This window comes from Drosophila nasuta, unplaced genomic scaffold (assembly GCF_023558535.2).
Source record: "Drosophila nasuta strain 15112-1781.00 unplaced genomic scaffold, ASM2355853v1 ctg55_pilon, whole genome shotgun sequence".
Taxonomy (NCBI): Eukaryota; Metazoa; Arthropoda; class Insecta; order Diptera; family Drosophilidae; genus Drosophila; species Drosophila nasuta.
Genome location: NW_026869601.1, coordinates 7,184 through 23,819, shown reverse-complemented (window position 1 = coordinate 23,819; position 16,636 = coordinate 7,184). Strand labels below are relative to the sequence as shown.

Below are 16,636 nucleotides of genomic sequence, written 5' to 3'. Positions count from 1 at the left end.
CAGATTGTCAGTTAAAGCAACTAAGACCCCTAGTAAGTAGGCGTTTTTGCCCATACAAAAGTATTTCTTTATTCTTTAATCACTTCAACAATTTTTATCTGATCGCAACCAAATTTTCAGAAATCATAACTATTGTAGTAGTTATTATATATACCAAAATTCGGAACTTTAGCTTTAAAATTACGCTTGTTATTCGATTTTTTGATTTGCGGGGGCGGAAGTGGGCGTGGCAAAAATTTGAAACAAACTTGATCTGCGTGCAAACATAACAAATGCTGTCGAAAAAAATTATAGCTCTATCTCTTATAGTCTCTGAGATCCAGTGTTTCATACGGACATACGGACAGACGGACAGACACACAGACGGACAGACGGACATGGCTATATCGTCTCGGCTGTTGACGCTGATCAAGAATATATATACTTTATAGGGTCGGAGATGCCTCCTTCTACCTGTTACATACATTTCCTGCCGGCACAAAGTTATAATACCCTTCTACCCTATGGGTAGCGGGTATAAAATGCGTCAAACCGCGATTACAAACGCGCGCGGTTTGCTTAAGCACAGCAGCAGTTCAAAGCAAGACAAAACGCGTCAAACTCGCGTTGCTTATTAAAGTGAAGCAAACGCTAGTCACAAACGCGCGCGAGTGCTTACGCACAGCAGCAGCAGTTGAGCATAGATCACAAGTAAGCAACAAGAAGGGCAATGCACGCAGCTGCGACAAGCGGAGCATAGACAAGCGACCGAGAGCGGAGAAGGTTAAAACGAAGCAGCGGCGAACATGCGTGCGATCACAAACGCGCGCGAGTTGCTTACGCACAGCAGCAGTTCAAAGTTAATCAGTTGATTAGCTGATTTACATAGATCACACAAACCGAGAGCATAAGAGAGAGCAACAAGAAGGGCAATGCACGCAGCTGCGACAGCGGAGTAGCGGAGCATAGACAAGCGACCGAGAGCGGAGAAGGTGTGGAAGCAACGAAGCAGCGGCGAACATGCGCAAACAACGGAGAATGCAAGAACAGAAATGCACCGCTTGTTAAATATATATGCATATGTACAATATATAGCGAACGTAACGGTGAAATTCCAATGCACAAAAGAGAATCACCGATTACAAATGCCCAGTAGGAAATGCGCTGGCAAAGCCCCAGTAGAAAATTCGCACTCTCGAGCACTTTGCACTTTAAATGTTTCACTAATGGTTATTGCTATTTTTATTTATGTTTAGTTATTTTCAACAATTATTTATGCAAATCAATTGCATTCACAACACTTAACGAGAGTATATTGTATCTCGCCGGGGCCTCCAAATGTTGCACTACTAAGCTTTTTAGTAGCTTTATTTGCGCGTCTATTGTTAATAAATAAAACACTGTAATAGGCCGCTTGTCGTAGTTGAAATTGACTAAGCCTAAAAGTATGCAACATTTTTTTCTTCTTTTTCTGCACACATACATAATTCTATCTATTATATTATTTATTTATATGTGTATTGTCATATTTAATTTATATTATTTAATTTGTTTAGTTGTAGAAAATTAATTTTGTAGTCTGAGAAAATGGTACTAAATGTATTGTCACGTTTTGTATTGAGTGGTGGAGCTTTAGTATCCATGAGTCTGAAAGCTTTGGCGTCTTCATAGGTGTGAGAGATTTGATGAAAACGCCGTTGTATTTTAACTTAACTTTATTGATTATATTAAACGTATGACTGGTGAAATTGAATGCACAAATTCAAGTGGCTTCGCCATGAAGTTGGCTGCGATCGATTAACGGGTTGCCCAACTAAACGTTTGGTGTTGCCAGCATATGGGCAATAGGTGGATGACAGAGTTGCCACAAAGCTCCAATAATAGCGCCATCTATTGGTGGACTACGATACATGCAAGCATGAATTGCTAGATCAGCTGATCGTGTTAATTCCACACCAAAATAGACAACGATTACCTTTTTGAGTATGATTATTTGTCAAAATTCCGAAAAAGGTTTTTGTTGTTGGTTTTGTTGGCAAGAAAATGGTTGGCAGGTTATGTGCCGAACATGAGGAAAAAATGTGTAAAAGTGCATGTGACTAAAACCAAAAAATAGATCTCAGTGAAGTGGTTGGCGAAGTCCGTTGCATATATCGTATTTGTAAGTATACAATGGTACTGCAATGTATAATTGATATACTAATACGTTAATTGTGTTTTTTCACAAAAGTGCACCTATGCCGTCCACTTAACCTACGCAATAGATGGTTGTCCACTTCCACGTCCTCCCATACCAAGTGTCGTTTTCCAGATTAGGGTAAATATTTGTTGAACGTATGTTTAGTTTTTCGTTGTTCTAAGTTTAGTTTTGTCTATTTATTTTTATATTCGGCACTTAGTCTTATTTTATATAAAACCCAGTTACAATTTATATAAAACCCAGTATTTACACTAAATCTAACTTAACAGTTTAATGTTAAAATATCAGCTGTTAAAGTCCGCTGTTGCAAGCAGACACCACGTGCAGTGTTAAATGTTAAATTTGCGGTGCAATTTCAAATTGGCATATCCCCACAAAAATCATTAAATAATAAAATTCAAAAATAATATTACTTCTTCAGGTTATTACTATGTGTTGATACTAATATGTTGCGTGTTTTGTTCGTATTTTTCTAACAATTTGTATATTTAGCAAGTATTGTCCCCTTGTCACTTTTCGAAAGAAAGTTGAACTTTTCAAAAGGTTTTAACTAAAATGTTCAAATTTGTTTAGTGAGTGTCCATATAGATGTTGTAGATTTGTCAATTATAAATTCATAATATATAAGCTCATTATGCGTTTTTGCGTAATTTGAATTATTGGGGAGCAACATTTTGATCAGAATTGCAGAACTGCTAGAAGTGTGGCGTAAGCAAGGTGCTTTTGCGAGAAACAAGATGACATATACACTTTCATTACTTGTTGAACTTGCTGTCCTATTAAGATTACTTGCGTTAAACCCTGAAAAACCGTCACTTTTCGCAAAATGATAAACAAGCCCTTGGTGAAGCCTTTGCGATTTTTTCTTGAATAACTTCCATATTTATTATCCGATCTGGACCAAATTTGCAGAACGCATTTGAAAAGGACATTCATCCCTTGAAAATATTGCTTTAGATATTCGCTTTTTCGATTTCTGTGGTCGTTGACACGCCCACTTTTCGAAAATACCTTCCTATAGTAATAACCTTCATTATTCAAGAAACCTGCATTCAAACATCTTCTTAATTTGAAAAATTTTAATTTTGGCCACAAAAACGGGTCAAATTCAACATAGTGCGTTGGCAGCCTCGCCTCAATCGCTAGCTACGAATTGTGCTGCTCCTTATTGTGTCATCGCGGTCGAAGGCGAATAGCTGATTGTCAGCCTATGTTTTTGATTGTTTTTGTTGAATTATTGTTAGCTTAGATTGTTTAGTAAAATGTGCATTTTAAGTGAATGTTTATCAATGTTGTAAGTGTAATATGATGTGGCGAGAAAGTTGAACCAACAACTTTTCTTGGGCCTTCATAATACAAGTACCACTGTACTATTGTATAAAATAGAATTGGCAATCATTTAAGAATGCATACAAGGCACCATATATAGGCGAAATATCTTTTTAAAATTGTATTTAGTTGTAAAATTTCTTGTTTCTGTATTGCCTGCAAAGTAGGTGCACTCATACTTACATACATTTGTATGTTTGTGTGGAATTGCATTAGCAGATCATAGCAGCCAGCTTTTACGCATGCGCAAAAGCTTTATTGTTACTATTTATCCACAGCATCACCACAGACAGTCACTACCACAAGGAAAGATCTTTCTGCGTGGGAGTCGCCGAATGTATGTAAGTCTGTTTCACTCTTACTAATTGATAATATATACATATGAGTTAGAGCTTTTGGTGCATCTCACCATAGCGCTGCTACAGCTGCTACTGCAGTCCCAGCGGTCAATGACCTCGTAAGGCTGGCCATATACATGCCTGCATTGAGTGACAGTCATCAGCTGATCCTCATCCAATTGCTTGCGCAGAGCTTTTCTGTTTAAAAAGATAGATCATGTTTGCCTATATTCATTGTGCTTTTCATCATTCTCAATGAAGTCATTTTAATTTCAAAATTCTTAAAGTATTAGTAATTTTCAAACCCCAAAAATAATTAGTTATATTATATTTATGCTAGATCATATTTTATATTTATAGGTTAATTATTTTTAGTATTTATTTATTTATTCTTTCCTTTTTGCCTTATTTAAATAATTTCTGCCTCATACACACTTACTATGTTTGTCCGTTAATTTATTTATTTATTTATTTTCTCTTGTCATATTTTTTGTCATTTCATAATGTTGTTAATATTCAAATTATTTTTGTCATATGTTAATAAATTAAGTATGTCCGCTTAATTGTTTACTTTTATTTGGAAACATGCCTAACCAAGCAGGAGTAGATTAGCCGAACCACTGTCTCTTAGGGATCCTGCCAAATTTTTAATTTTTGGCATTTGAATGCAGGATCACGGTAGGGTGGGCGTCTGCACACAATAACAGCTGTATTGCGTTAGAGAGTGGCTCCGTCTTCTTTGTTAACCTACCTTCCTCTCCTTCCCTTTCTCGTCTCTTTCACTATTGTTTAATGTAACCTTCCCTTTACACTCCATCTTCTCTGTTTTCCCATATGTACGCGAAATTTTAAATGTATTATTATTATAAGTGGTGCGTCCTATTAGTTGGCCCTTTCCTTGAACCCCCATGCTATCTGAGCAAAGCCCGGAGAAGCCAGCGCCTAGGCGACGGCGTCGTCATCGACTCGAAAACCAACGCATGCTGAGCCACAGAGTCTAAGTCTTAGCCAGGGAGCGGATGATAAATCGGATGAGGCGAGCGATGAGGATGATGATGTCGATGTCGATGTCGATGATGATGGCTGCAATGGCTGCACAAATCCGGCCATCAATAGTGCCGACAACAGTCAAGCGCTGGACGACAGCATTGAGAGTCCATCGCCACCGCATCATCTCGCAGCTGCTGCAGCAGCGGGAACAGCGGGAGCGTCATCATCGAGCAATGGCCGAGGACAGCTGAAGGTGGAGTCATCGGATGTCTATCAAATTGTCGATGAGCTGCGTCGGAATACGAATCTCAGTTTCGATTTGTCGTGCAAGGCATTGCGTGTTGTGTTGACCAGCCTGGAGGAGTTGTACAATGGCGCCATCAATCCGTATCTGGAGCCAGTTGCTGTCCATGTTACCGGCAAAGTGCCGACGCCCAAGGAGCTGCTGGGCATCACACACGATGCGAAGCGTTTGCAGTATTTGTTTAACCAGTTGGCCGATTGCAAGAACGATACGGAGCAGCGCAATTGGATGCTCTACGAAGATGATGAGGATATTATACAGTTTCTTGAGGAACTTGTCGAAATACTGGTGAGTGAAGCTACATTCTAACTTATGCACTTAACGGCCATATCTGAAATGCACTTAGTGACACTTAAGGGGCATATAAGAGAGTTAGAATTGCACTTCAGTTATTTCGCACTTAGCGGCCACACCTTAAATGATTTTACTCACTTAACTGTCATTCAAGAGCGTTAGAACTGCACATCCTAAATTTCACACTTAGCAACCACATCTGAAATGCACTTAGTGGCAATGTTTACTCACTTAAGGGTCAGACAATAGATTTAGAATTACACATCAGTTATTTCGCACTTTGCGGTCACACCTTAAATGATTTTAGTGGCAAAGTTTACTCACTTAAGAGTCACACAAAAGCGTAAGAACTACACATTCCAAATTTCGCACTTAACGGCCACATCTGAAATGCACTTAGTGGGAAAGTTTACTCACTTAAGGGTCACACAAGAGAGTTAGAATTGCACATCAGTTATTTCGCACTTAGCGGCCACATCTTAAATGCACTTAGTGGCAAAGTTTACTCACTTAAGGGTCACACAAGAGCGTTAGAATTGCACATAAGTTATTTCCCACTTAGCGGCCACACCCTAAATGATTTTAGTGGCAAAGTTTACTCACTTAAGAGTCACACAAGAGCGCTAGAATTGCACATCAGTTATTTTTCATTTAGCGGTCATCCCTAAAAATAACTTAGTGACAAGGTTAACTCACTTAACTGTCATTCAAGAGCGTTAGAATTGCACATACAAAATTTCGCACTTAGCGGCCACATCTAAAATGCACTCAGTGGCAAAGCTTACTCATTTAAGAGTCACACAAAAGCGTAAGAATTGCACATTCCAAATTTCGCACTTAACGGCCACATCTGAAATGCACTTAGTAGCAAAGTTTACTTACTTAAGGGTCAGACAATAGAGTTAGAATTGCACATCAGTTATTTCGCACTTAGCGACCGCCCCTAAAATGAACTTAGTGACAAAATTTACTCACTTAACTGTCATTCAAGAGCGTTAGAACTGCATATCCTAAATTTCGCACTTAGCAACCACATCTGAAATGCACTTTGTGACAAAGTTTACTTACACAGAATTACACATTAGTTATTTCCCACTTAGCGACCGCTCCTAAAATGAACTTAGTGGCAAAGTCTACTCACTTAACTGTCAAAATTTAGAAAAAATTGCACATCACAACCGTTGCGCTTAACGGCCACTTCTAAAAACACTTCGTCTCGAAATTGACCCACTTAAGGGTCGCACAAGAACGTAACGCATTTAGTGGCATTGTTTACTCACTTTACTGAAACACAAGATGGAAAGAATTTCATAGAAATACACAGAAATACATATGATGTTGCTACACCTATTTTAATGAACACTATTTTGGCCGTTAAACGAATTAAGCTTATTTACCTTTTATTAACTTTGTTTATTCTCTTCTCTGTCTGCTTGTGCTGGACAGAACAATGCGGATGAGAACATCAGTTGCTATGAGATGTCGCGCGATCAGTATCAGATGTTCATCAATCTGGTGCAGTACTATCAGATGGAGAGACGCTGGTCCATCAAACGCCTCCTGCTTCAGACCTTCACAGCTGCCTGTCATCTTGATCACATTATCGTCGACATTCTGCTAACTTCACTGCTGCCACTCGAGATTGTAAGTTGCACATTTTATTCATGTATGTATATTTGCTTTGCAAAGTGATCTAATTTGTGGACAAAATTGAATTTCTTAAGGTCAAAGACATGAAGGCACACTTTGCCGATCTGGATCTGTTTAAGCAGCTGGTCAAGATGCTAACCATAATATTCTCGTTGGGCCAGCTGATGCCTGTGAATCATCAAGGTGAGCAAATTGCATTTTAAAGCAGCTTTTAATGGGAATTACTAGGTTATTTAGGGAAATTCTTTGTGACATTTCATTTAATTTGGAAAACAATCAACTAATTCGTTTGTCTTGACAAACTTCTTATGCATTGACTAACTAAACTATCATAATTTGCTTTAATCGACTTATAAATATCGTGCTTTAAAGATATTAAAACACTTATTGCAAGTTTGGCAAGCATTAAAGCATAAAGTGTTGTAGCTCTTTGCTTTTGTTTGTTAGTAAATTCTGAACTTCCCTTCTCTGCGATTCTCAAATTGTTAACGTCATACGTAGCTGTGATTTTGACTGTTTAACTTGAAAGTTACAAATTTGTATGTGGCTAATTCACAGACAAAATTTGTCACGTGATATTTACAGTAAAAACATAAACTGAAAAAATTTTAAGAATAAGTAAAGGTTATTCTTATACCTCTGGATTAACACTATATTTAGAGCTAAGATTGATTTTAGGAACTTTTTTATTTTACTATAAAATACATAAATTCATTATTTTTTGCGTTCATTTCGATAATATTTGCAATTATCTTTAAACTGAAAAATAATGCCAAAATTATTCTTGGCTCTAATAAAAGTGCTAATCAAGAGCTATAGGATTTATTTTTGCTTAAAATAAAAACATGTTGTTCCACGTTAAATATTGTCACATGCGATATTTTCGTTAGAGAATTTCTCATATATATAATCATAAAGTGTTGGATATAGATTAGAACATTTTCAATTATTTTATTCACTTAGATATCTAATAATTTGTTCTTAACTTTTGCAGATTATTTGGGCGTGCACTTTGCCAGCTTTTTGCTTGAAATAGTCGAGGGCAACAACCGGGAGGTGCTGGTGGATATGGTGATCGCTCTGATACTGGCATTCAATCAGCAGTTTAGCGAGCATGCGGTGAATGTGATCATCGAAGCCATGCAGAATCGGCCCACAGCCAAAGTGTTCACCGAGAAGCTCTTGTTGCTGCTCAATCGAGAAGGTAAAGCCAAACAATGTGTACTTTATTTTGTGATTAATACTATATACTATAATACTATAATACTTAGATGATCCAACGCGACTGCTGAAGCATCACAATGAGCACATGAACACGGTGCTGCGCATGTTTATTGACATCTTCAGTAATCCGGATACGGCTGGCATGTTTTATACAAACCATATCAATGACCTCATCGATATTGTGGTGCGTCAACTTTCCGATCTGGATGCGGGCAATGTGTTAAGTAATAATATATGTATTATATAATTACCTTACTAATAATCTGGGTGTTAGTTACGTCCGTGCTATTTGGAGCTGTGTCGTCGCATTTTGCGCAACACAAACTATCAGGACCATCAGCATCGCAAGCACGATCTCATGAAGATCTTTATGCGCATATTTTGCGAGGAGACCGAATGCAGTGCATCCGATCAGCAGTTGGTGCGCGAAATCGCCAACGAATTTCCCCAATTGTTAAAAGACAGAGCCAGAATCTAGAATTGCAAACAGAAAAAACACAACTCCTAAAACCAACTAAAACCAAAATAAATACCAATCTAAAGCGTTGCTAGTGAGACTACCAAAGCGAGCCAACCAAAAATATTTTCAATTTTAAATTGTATAGTTTACAAAACTGAGAAATCAACAGCAGCTAAATAACTTTTCGGATAGCCTTAAAAAAATGAATCAACTGATCGCTATCTCTATCTAATCAAATCAATAACAAGAAATGAAAATGCAAAACAAACAAACTTTTCGACAAATACAATTTTATATAATACGTGTTTATTAATTTGTAAGACGTTTTTAATTGGTATTAAAGTTTATAAACATATTAAGTTTATTGTTAAACGATAAAACAAAAATCCCCAACAAAAAAAAAAAATTGTTAAATTGAATTGAAACAGAAAAACACAAAACAAAAAAATGTACAAAAGAATTTTTAACAACAAGTTTATCAAGAAAACAAACAATAACAAGCAACAACAATATAGCAAAAATGCTCACGAAAAAAAACGAATTAACTTAACTAAATGCAGAAAAGAAATTAATAAGCCGCACATTTCAAAGATCAAATATACAAAAAAAATGATATTCTCAAATTGCAGACAACAAGAACAAAAGTGAAAGCAAAATGATATATTCTTTTTAACAACAAGTTTATCAAGAAAACAAACAATAACAAGCAACAACAATATAGCAAAAATGCTCACGAAAAAAACGAATTAACCGAGGGGACGAACTGCAGATGGTCGACGATCAGATGGTCATATCGGGCGAAGAGCAAATCGATAAAGTAATTGAGCCCTTCAAGTGCGACGAATGCATCAAGGCATTCGCAACCAAGAAAGGCCTCAGTAACCATATGCGTGTCCATAATAGCTCAGCACAGTCCCAATCGCAATTGCTCGAAGTGTGCGGCGAGATGGTGAAACATCGGCGCAACCTGGCGGCACACATGCGCACCCATGCTCATCACAGGCCCAATCACAATTGTCGCCGTCGCAGCAACAGAAATATGTAAAATTATAAGGAAACTTTTCAATTAAAAATTATTAATAAATTGAAATATTATTAGAATAATTAACAAGATTTATAATAGTAGCAAATGTCAGAAGAAACAATAAAAATTTCCTCCAACCCTCTGCCAGCTGACGGATGAGTCCTTATCAACAACATACTAGAACCACTTGAGAATTGCAACAGACGAATAAGTAAAATTTACTATTTACGTTTTTAATTTGTGTAAACAAACCTGGAATTATGCCATACAATTTTGTAATTGGAGAACGAAATATTGCATTCTTTGAAGCTGATCATGCCAATAACATAAACAAGTTAGAAAGCTACAGTCGAGTGTGCTCGACTGTGAGATACCCGCTACCCATTTTGAATAAAAGCAAAATATTGCGGTATTATTTTCAAAATATACCGAAAATACTAAAAATATACCCAATGGAACGGACAGACAACCAAACGGATAGACGGACATGGCTAGATCGTCTCGGCTGTTGACGCTGATCAAAAATATATATACTTCATAGGGTCGGAGATGCCTCCCTCTACCTGTTACATAAATTTCCAGTCGGCACAAAATTATAATACCCTTCTATCCTATGGGTAGCGGGTATAAAACAAACACGCAAAAATTTGGCATCGCCAATGCGGCGCACAACTAACCGAGTACTCGGTGGCGAAACTCATTCTTGCATTGCTTCGCCGTTCGGATACGGTAAATTTTCTACTCATGCCTTCACCACATTTGCCAAATCCGTTTTACACAATGTCTCACTCAGTCAGTCAGAACTTTGAGTGAGAGTACCAAATGCTGTTTTGACTGTATTCATGCAGACCTCTGCATGCATACATACGATCATAAGACGCAATATAATTATATATTCCCGCCGCTGCCGCTGCGATTTATTCGCTGTGGTGTAAGAGATGATAAAATCTCTTAAGCTACAACGCCGCTGCGATTAATTCATGTCTCTTGCCATTCACACGTTCACTAATGTAAACAAGGGCAAAAGTGGAGCCGCATATTGAATGCGTAAAAACAGAGCTCAATTAGCTGCTCAGCACAGATTAAGAAAAAGTGAGACCATGTAAGGCCAAACATCAACCGATATTCGATATATAATATATACTGATTTAATATATTAGTGATGAGATGTTGCGATAACATATGTATATACTGTTTTTGCATCCAGTTTGATGCTACATTTCCACAATTATATTTGTATGCTCCTTTTGTTGTCACCAAATTTTATTCACATTTAATTAAAATTTTTTTATATTTTATTTAATATATTCCCACAGAACACCAGGTGGCTGATGTCCTCACGAAGCCGTTGCCCGCTGCAAGATTTTTGACCCTAAGGAGCGCAATGGGTCTCACAAATTAAAACTATTTATAATAATATATTTTTTTTTGTTTGATAATTAGTGATTCAAAACATATGATATGTTAAATTAAGGGCAGCAGACAGACAAAAAAATCAAGGTTTTAATTAGATTTGAAATCATACAAATTACTGCTGACCAATTTAATTTTTTTAAATTTTCACTTGTAATATTGATATTAAAACGGCAATATGCAAGTAAATAGTTTTTGCTTTTGTTTTTAGTATGTTTCACATTTTAGTATGTATAATTAAATAAAATCAAAGGGCTGTAATTAGTTGTACAATGTAAAAACGCAATAAAAACATGTGAAATTCAAAGAAACATTTCAATTAGACGTTTAAGTCTTCGGGGTAAAAGTTGAAATAAATTTCAATAGTTTACATAAACACTTGGAATATATATATATATTTTTTTTTTCGTTTAATTTTTATTTACAATCTGTCTTAAGACAATAAGTAAATTTTATGACTAATATTTACATAACAGGAATAGCAGATTTCCAGTGAAACCTGCTATTAAATATAACTTCTTGTTTACTTAAATTAACCTTTGCATACATAAGATCAAGAATGTGAAATCTTTTAAGACTTCTAACAGTTGAGCTATTGTCTTAAAGACCTAGGGCTAAATTATTTACAAGATTGTGAAGTCTATCTGTATATTTCTTACTATATTTCTTTATCTCTTCTTTTATAGTTGGAATATTTAGATCTCTGTGAATATTTGCATTGGTTACATAAAATGGAGCGTTAACAATTTGTCGCAATGTTTTTGATTGGTAGCGCTGAAGTATTTCAATATTTGAATTACTAGTTGTTCCCCAGAGCTGAATAGCGTATGTCCAAACAGGCTTCAAAATGGCTTTGTAGAGGAAAATTTTGTTTTCCAAAGTAACCGCGGATTTTCTACTTAGTAACCAGGACATTTTCAGTGTTTTTATTTTGAGTTATTGACATTTCGCTTTTAAGTGCGGTTTCCATGTTAGTCTGCAGTCGAGGTGCATGCCAAGATACTTCACACAGGTATCTTCTGGAATTGCTGAGCCGTAAAGTGTTACATTAGGGCATCTTCCTGGTCTTAGTGCAAAAGTTATTTGGACAGACTTCAGGGAATTAATTTTAATTTTCCAGCGAAGAAACCAGACTTCAATCAGACTGAGCTCACTTTGCAACAGTTGAGATGCTTCGTCTCGAGAAGAGCTTGTTGCCAGAATGACTGTATCGTCAGCATATGTTGCAATGGTGCAGTTGTTTGTTGCTGGCATATCTGCCGTGTATAAAGTGTAGAGGACTGGTCCTAGTACACTCCCTTGACGAACGCCTGCGTTTATGAGAAATAGTGTTGATGTATCATTTCTCTGCTGAACGTAGAAGCATCTCTTCGACAAGTAGGATCTCAGTAATAGATAGTATGGGGCAGGTAGCCAATTCTTTATCTTGAAGAGCAGTCCATTGTGCCAAACATGATCAAACGCTTGTTGAACATGAAGAAACGTAGCAGTACAGTATTTTTGTTCTCAAGTGCATATACAATTTCATTAATGACCTATGACATTGTTCAGTGGTGCCGTGGCCTCTTCTAAATCCGAATTGATATTCAGGAATGATGGCAAGTTCGTCCAAAATTGGCAACATCCTCTTAAGTCGTATTTTTATACCCGCTACCCATAGGGTAGAAGGGTATTATAACTTTGTGCCGGCAGGAAATGTATGTAACAGGTAGAAGGGGCATCTCCGACCCTATAAAGTATATATATTCTTGATCAGCCGAGACGATATAGCCATGTCCGTCTGTCCGTCTGTGTGTCTGTGTGTCTGTCCGTCTGTCCGTATGAAACACTGGATCTCAGAGACTATAAGAGATAGAGCTATAAATTTTTTCGACAGCATTTGTTATGTTTGCACGCAGATCAAGTTTGTTTCAAATTTTTGCCACGCCCACTTCCGCCCCCGCAAATCAAAAATCGAATAACAAGCGTAAATTTAAAGCTAGAGTTGTATATACAATAATTACTATAGTAGTTATGATTCCTGAAAATTTGGTTGCGATCAGATAAAAATTGTGGAAGTTATTAAATAAATACTTTTGTATGGGCAAAAACGCCTACTTACTAGGGGTCTGAGTTGCTTTGGGTGACAATCTGGTACATTGTGTCGTCTATGGTATATTTTGAATGGTGTGCTGTATCGATATACCAAACATACCATTTGGTATATTTTTAGTATTTTTAGTATATTCGGTATATTTATAAAATAATACCGCAATATTTTGCCCTTATTAAAAATGGGTAGCGGGTATCTCACAGTCGAGCACACTCGACTGTAACTTTCTTACTTGTTTCAAATACTTTCGAGAATATTGTCAACAGACTAATGGGACGGTAGGATGATAGTTCAACTTCTGGCTTGTTTCGCTTGAGGATCATAATGATTTCTGCACATTTCCATTGACTTGGGAAATAGTCTAGCCTGAGAATAGCGTTAAGTACTAGCGTTAGAAATCGTATGCATTTTAATGGTAGAGTTTTAAGAGTGATGCCGTCTACCTTATCCGGGCCTGGAGATTTTTATTGTTTAAGCATTTAATTTCTGACACGACTTCGTCAAAGTGAATTCTTTTAATAGCTCAACTATTGCTCCAGCTTGTCGTTTGAGCCGCAAGATGGAGCCGCAGCACATTTGCCACAGCACATTTGCATGCATTGTTTGCAATTGTTGGAGCAAGCGTTCGATTTCAAGCGCATGGTCATCGATTCCGACGAACTTTTGCGTTTTGGCCTCGAGGAGATGGACAACAACAATGCCAATAACAGCAACAGTGCTGCCGCTGCCGCTGCCTCCGCCAATCAAGAGAATGTTGTGAACGAGCTGCTGGGCGGCCACGGCGCCAATGAGGCTGAAGCAGTGGCCTCAGCCAAAGGCAGCAACTCGGGTCCACATCATGTGACCGCTCTTGTGGAGGCATACAGCCAACAGCCGGTGCCGGGACAGAAATACTTGGTCGAGGAGGTCACCGAGATGGAGGTGGATGAGTTGGACTCAGAAACTGATGATGCCAGCGAATCTTTGGGAGACTTTCAACCTACTGACATTGAGTATGTGACCATTAAAAGTGTATACGATTCCCAGGTGGAGGAGGAAGAGATTGATGCCGAGGCCGAGGCCGAACCCGAGGAGGACGAAGAGGAACTACTGGAGGCCGAGGAGGACGATGACATTGAGGTAATGGAAATGCAGCTGCAAATGCTCGACGATCAGATGGTCATCATATCGGGCGAAGAGCAAATCGATGAAGTAATTGGCGAAGTTGATGCCGATGACATCCTGGACATTGAGCGCGAGGAGCGGCGTTCCCTTAGTGGTAACGCCAAGTGGAAATGACAATCAAATGGTGACGTTAGTTGAGTGGCAACACTAGAACATACTAGAGTGAAACATGGGACGGTCCTGGAACTTGGCTTTGGCAAACTGTTCACGGATCACATGCTCAAGATCTACTATCACAAGAGCTTGGGCGGATGGCAGAAACCAGAGATTACGCCCCTCGAGAACCTGGTCATGCTTCCGAATGCCAAAGTGCTTCACTATGCCGTCGAGGTGAGTGCGTCAGTGCGTCAGTAGAAGCCACACGTGCCTATCATCAATGATCAATTGGATCATGCTCGTCATCATCATTCGCATCATTATTCGCTTCATCATCATCTGATCTGATCTGATTAGTGCTGTTCCTTATCGAGACTGAAACTGTTGTTGCCTGTCGTTGCAGCTGTTTGAGGGCATGAAAGCTTATCGCGGTGTCGATGGCAAAATCCGCATCTTCCGAGCGGACATGAACATGAATCGCATGAATCTGGCCGCCCAGCGTTCCGGTCTGCCCACCTTTGAGGGCAAGGAATTCGTACAATGTCTCTCTCGTCTGCTCTCCATCGACTCCGAGTGGGTGCCACACACAGAAGCCGCCAGCCTTTACATTCGTCCCACCTTGATTGGCATTGATGTGAGTGAAAATATCTCCATTCTTCCAAGACCTTTACTAATCTGTTCTGTTTTGTTTTTTTACAGCCCACGTACACGTACCATGTGTGGGTGTGGCCTCCTCAGACTCGGCGCTACTCTACTCCATACTCAGCCCAGTGGGCAGCTACTTTAAGACTGGCAGCAATGGCGCCGTCTCCCTGCTTGCCGATCCCTCCTACACTCGCGCCTGGCACGGCGGCGTTGGCAATCGCAAAATGGGCTCCAACTATGCACCCACCATCAATGTACAAAAGGAGGCCTCTGCTCGTGGCCTGCAACAGGTGCTCTGGCTTTATGGCGAGGATCACCAGCTCACCGAAGTGGGCACCATGAACATATTCATGTTCTACGTCAACGATCAAGGAGGTAACATCTTGCTTAACTCGCTACTTTTCAACATTTTTACTCACTTCTGCTTAATTTACAGAACAAGAACTGATTACACCACCGCTGAATGGTCTCATTCTGCCGGGCATCACACGCGACTCCATTCTGGCCATGACTCGCCAGTGGGGCAAATTCAAGGTACGCGAAGCCACCTTCACCATGCCCATGGTCTCCGAGCTGCTCAACCAAGGACGCGTTGTTCAAGCACTTGATTATCTCACGTGAAACTAATTTCCGTTCACATTTCTTGCAGTTACTGGAGCTGTTCGGCACTGGCACCGCCTATGTGGTAAGTCCCATCAATCGCATCAACTATTTGGGCCAGGATCTGTATATTCCCACCATGGAGCAGGAGAAGCCGGTGCATGAACTGATTCGCGAAACGTTGACCGACATTCAGTACGGCAAAGTGGATCATCCCTGGTCGGTGGTCATTGACTAAGCATCCAACTTGTGCCGCACTTGTGTATTAGTAGGTTATAGTTTTTAGAGAAGAGGAAAAGAATTTTTGGAAGTCAGAAGAGAGGAGAGTTTCTGGGTTGAAAAATGTGCTCGAATTTTTGTTTGTTGCATTTAAATGAATGTTTGCACAACATTCGAACTATACGTAAAACACACATATACTAAAAGCTATATATATTTATGTATAGATCTGCTTACCTAATTAGCTATAAGTTAAGGGCCGGGCTTTGCACCCATGCTATATAGTTACTATATACATTTACCTATCTATATACGATATACGATATATCATATATCAATCTAATTTCTATTTATTTATATTCGATGTTTTTTTTTTTTTTGATTATCACTTTTTTACTGTTTCGTTTCGTTTCGTTTTTGATTTATGAGAAATTTACTTAATTCAATTCAAATCAGATCAGAGACGTGGATTTCATAAAATTTATGAATAACTTGTTCACGCTTTTACTTCCAATTAGCAAAACGACAAATATCGAAACAACAACAAAATTCTTTAAAGAAAACCTAAAAATAATTTAATTGCTAACCAAAGTCTTAAGTTCAGGAACTGCCCAA

The 16,636-nt window shown here is 38.5% G+C and overlaps 2 protein-coding genes across 2 annotated transcripts; both read left to right on the top strand.

Annotated features, from left to right (window-relative positions):
• The first annotated feature begins 3,005 nt into the window (after positions 1-3,005).
• Positions 3,006-8,811, top strand: LOC132797999 (NCK-interacting protein with SH3 domain-like). The gene is made up of 7 exons (XM_060809727.1): positions 3,006-3,023; positions 4,793-5,428; positions 6,881-7,078; positions 7,159-7,267; positions 8,079-8,288; positions 8,356-8,525; positions 8,583-8,811. Exons 1-7 carry the CDS (start codon positions 3,006-3,008, stop codon positions 8,784-8,786), a joined length of 1,545 nt encoding a protein of 514 aa, XP_060665710.1. The 3' UTR covers positions 8,787-8,811.
• A 726-nt stretch (positions 8,812-9,537) lies between these two features.
• Positions 9,538-16,404, top strand: LOC132797998 (branched-chain-amino-acid aminotransferase-like). The gene is made up of 7 exons (XM_060809725.1): positions 9,538-9,809; positions 14,014-14,555; positions 14,613-14,791; positions 14,961-15,195; positions 15,257-15,577; positions 15,639-15,793; positions 15,852-16,404. Exons 1-7 carry the CDS (start codon positions 9,538-9,540, stop codon positions 16,038-16,040), a joined length of 1,893 nt encoding a protein of 630 aa, XP_060665708.1. The 3' UTR covers positions 16,041-16,404.
• The last annotated feature ends 232 nt before the right edge of the window (positions 16,405-16,636 follow it).

Excerpts from the sequence above, each read along its gene's own strand:
- LOC132797998 (XM_060809725.1), top strand. The coding sequence starts at position 9,538 with ATGGTCGACGATCAGATGGTCATATCGGGCGAAGAGCAAATCGATAAA. Across the intron at positions 9,810-14,013 it reads CGTCGCAGCAACAGAAATAT|TGCTGCCGCTGCCGCTGCCT; the intron begins GTAAAATTATAA and ends TAACAGCAACAG. Across the intron at positions 14,556-14,612 it reads GGAGCGGCGTTCCCTTAGTG|AACATACTAGAGTGAAACAT; the intron begins GTAACGCCAAGT and ends TGGCAACACTAG.
- LOC132797999 (XM_060809727.1), top strand. Across the intron at positions 5,429-6,880 it reads AGGAACTTGTCGAAATACTG|AACAATGCGGATGAGAACAT; the intron begins GTGAGTGAAGCT and ends TGTGCTGGACAG. Across the intron at positions 7,079-7,158 it reads CACTGCTGCCACTCGAGATT|GTCAAAGACATGAAGGCACA; the intron begins GTAAGTTGCACA and ends GAATTTCTTAAG.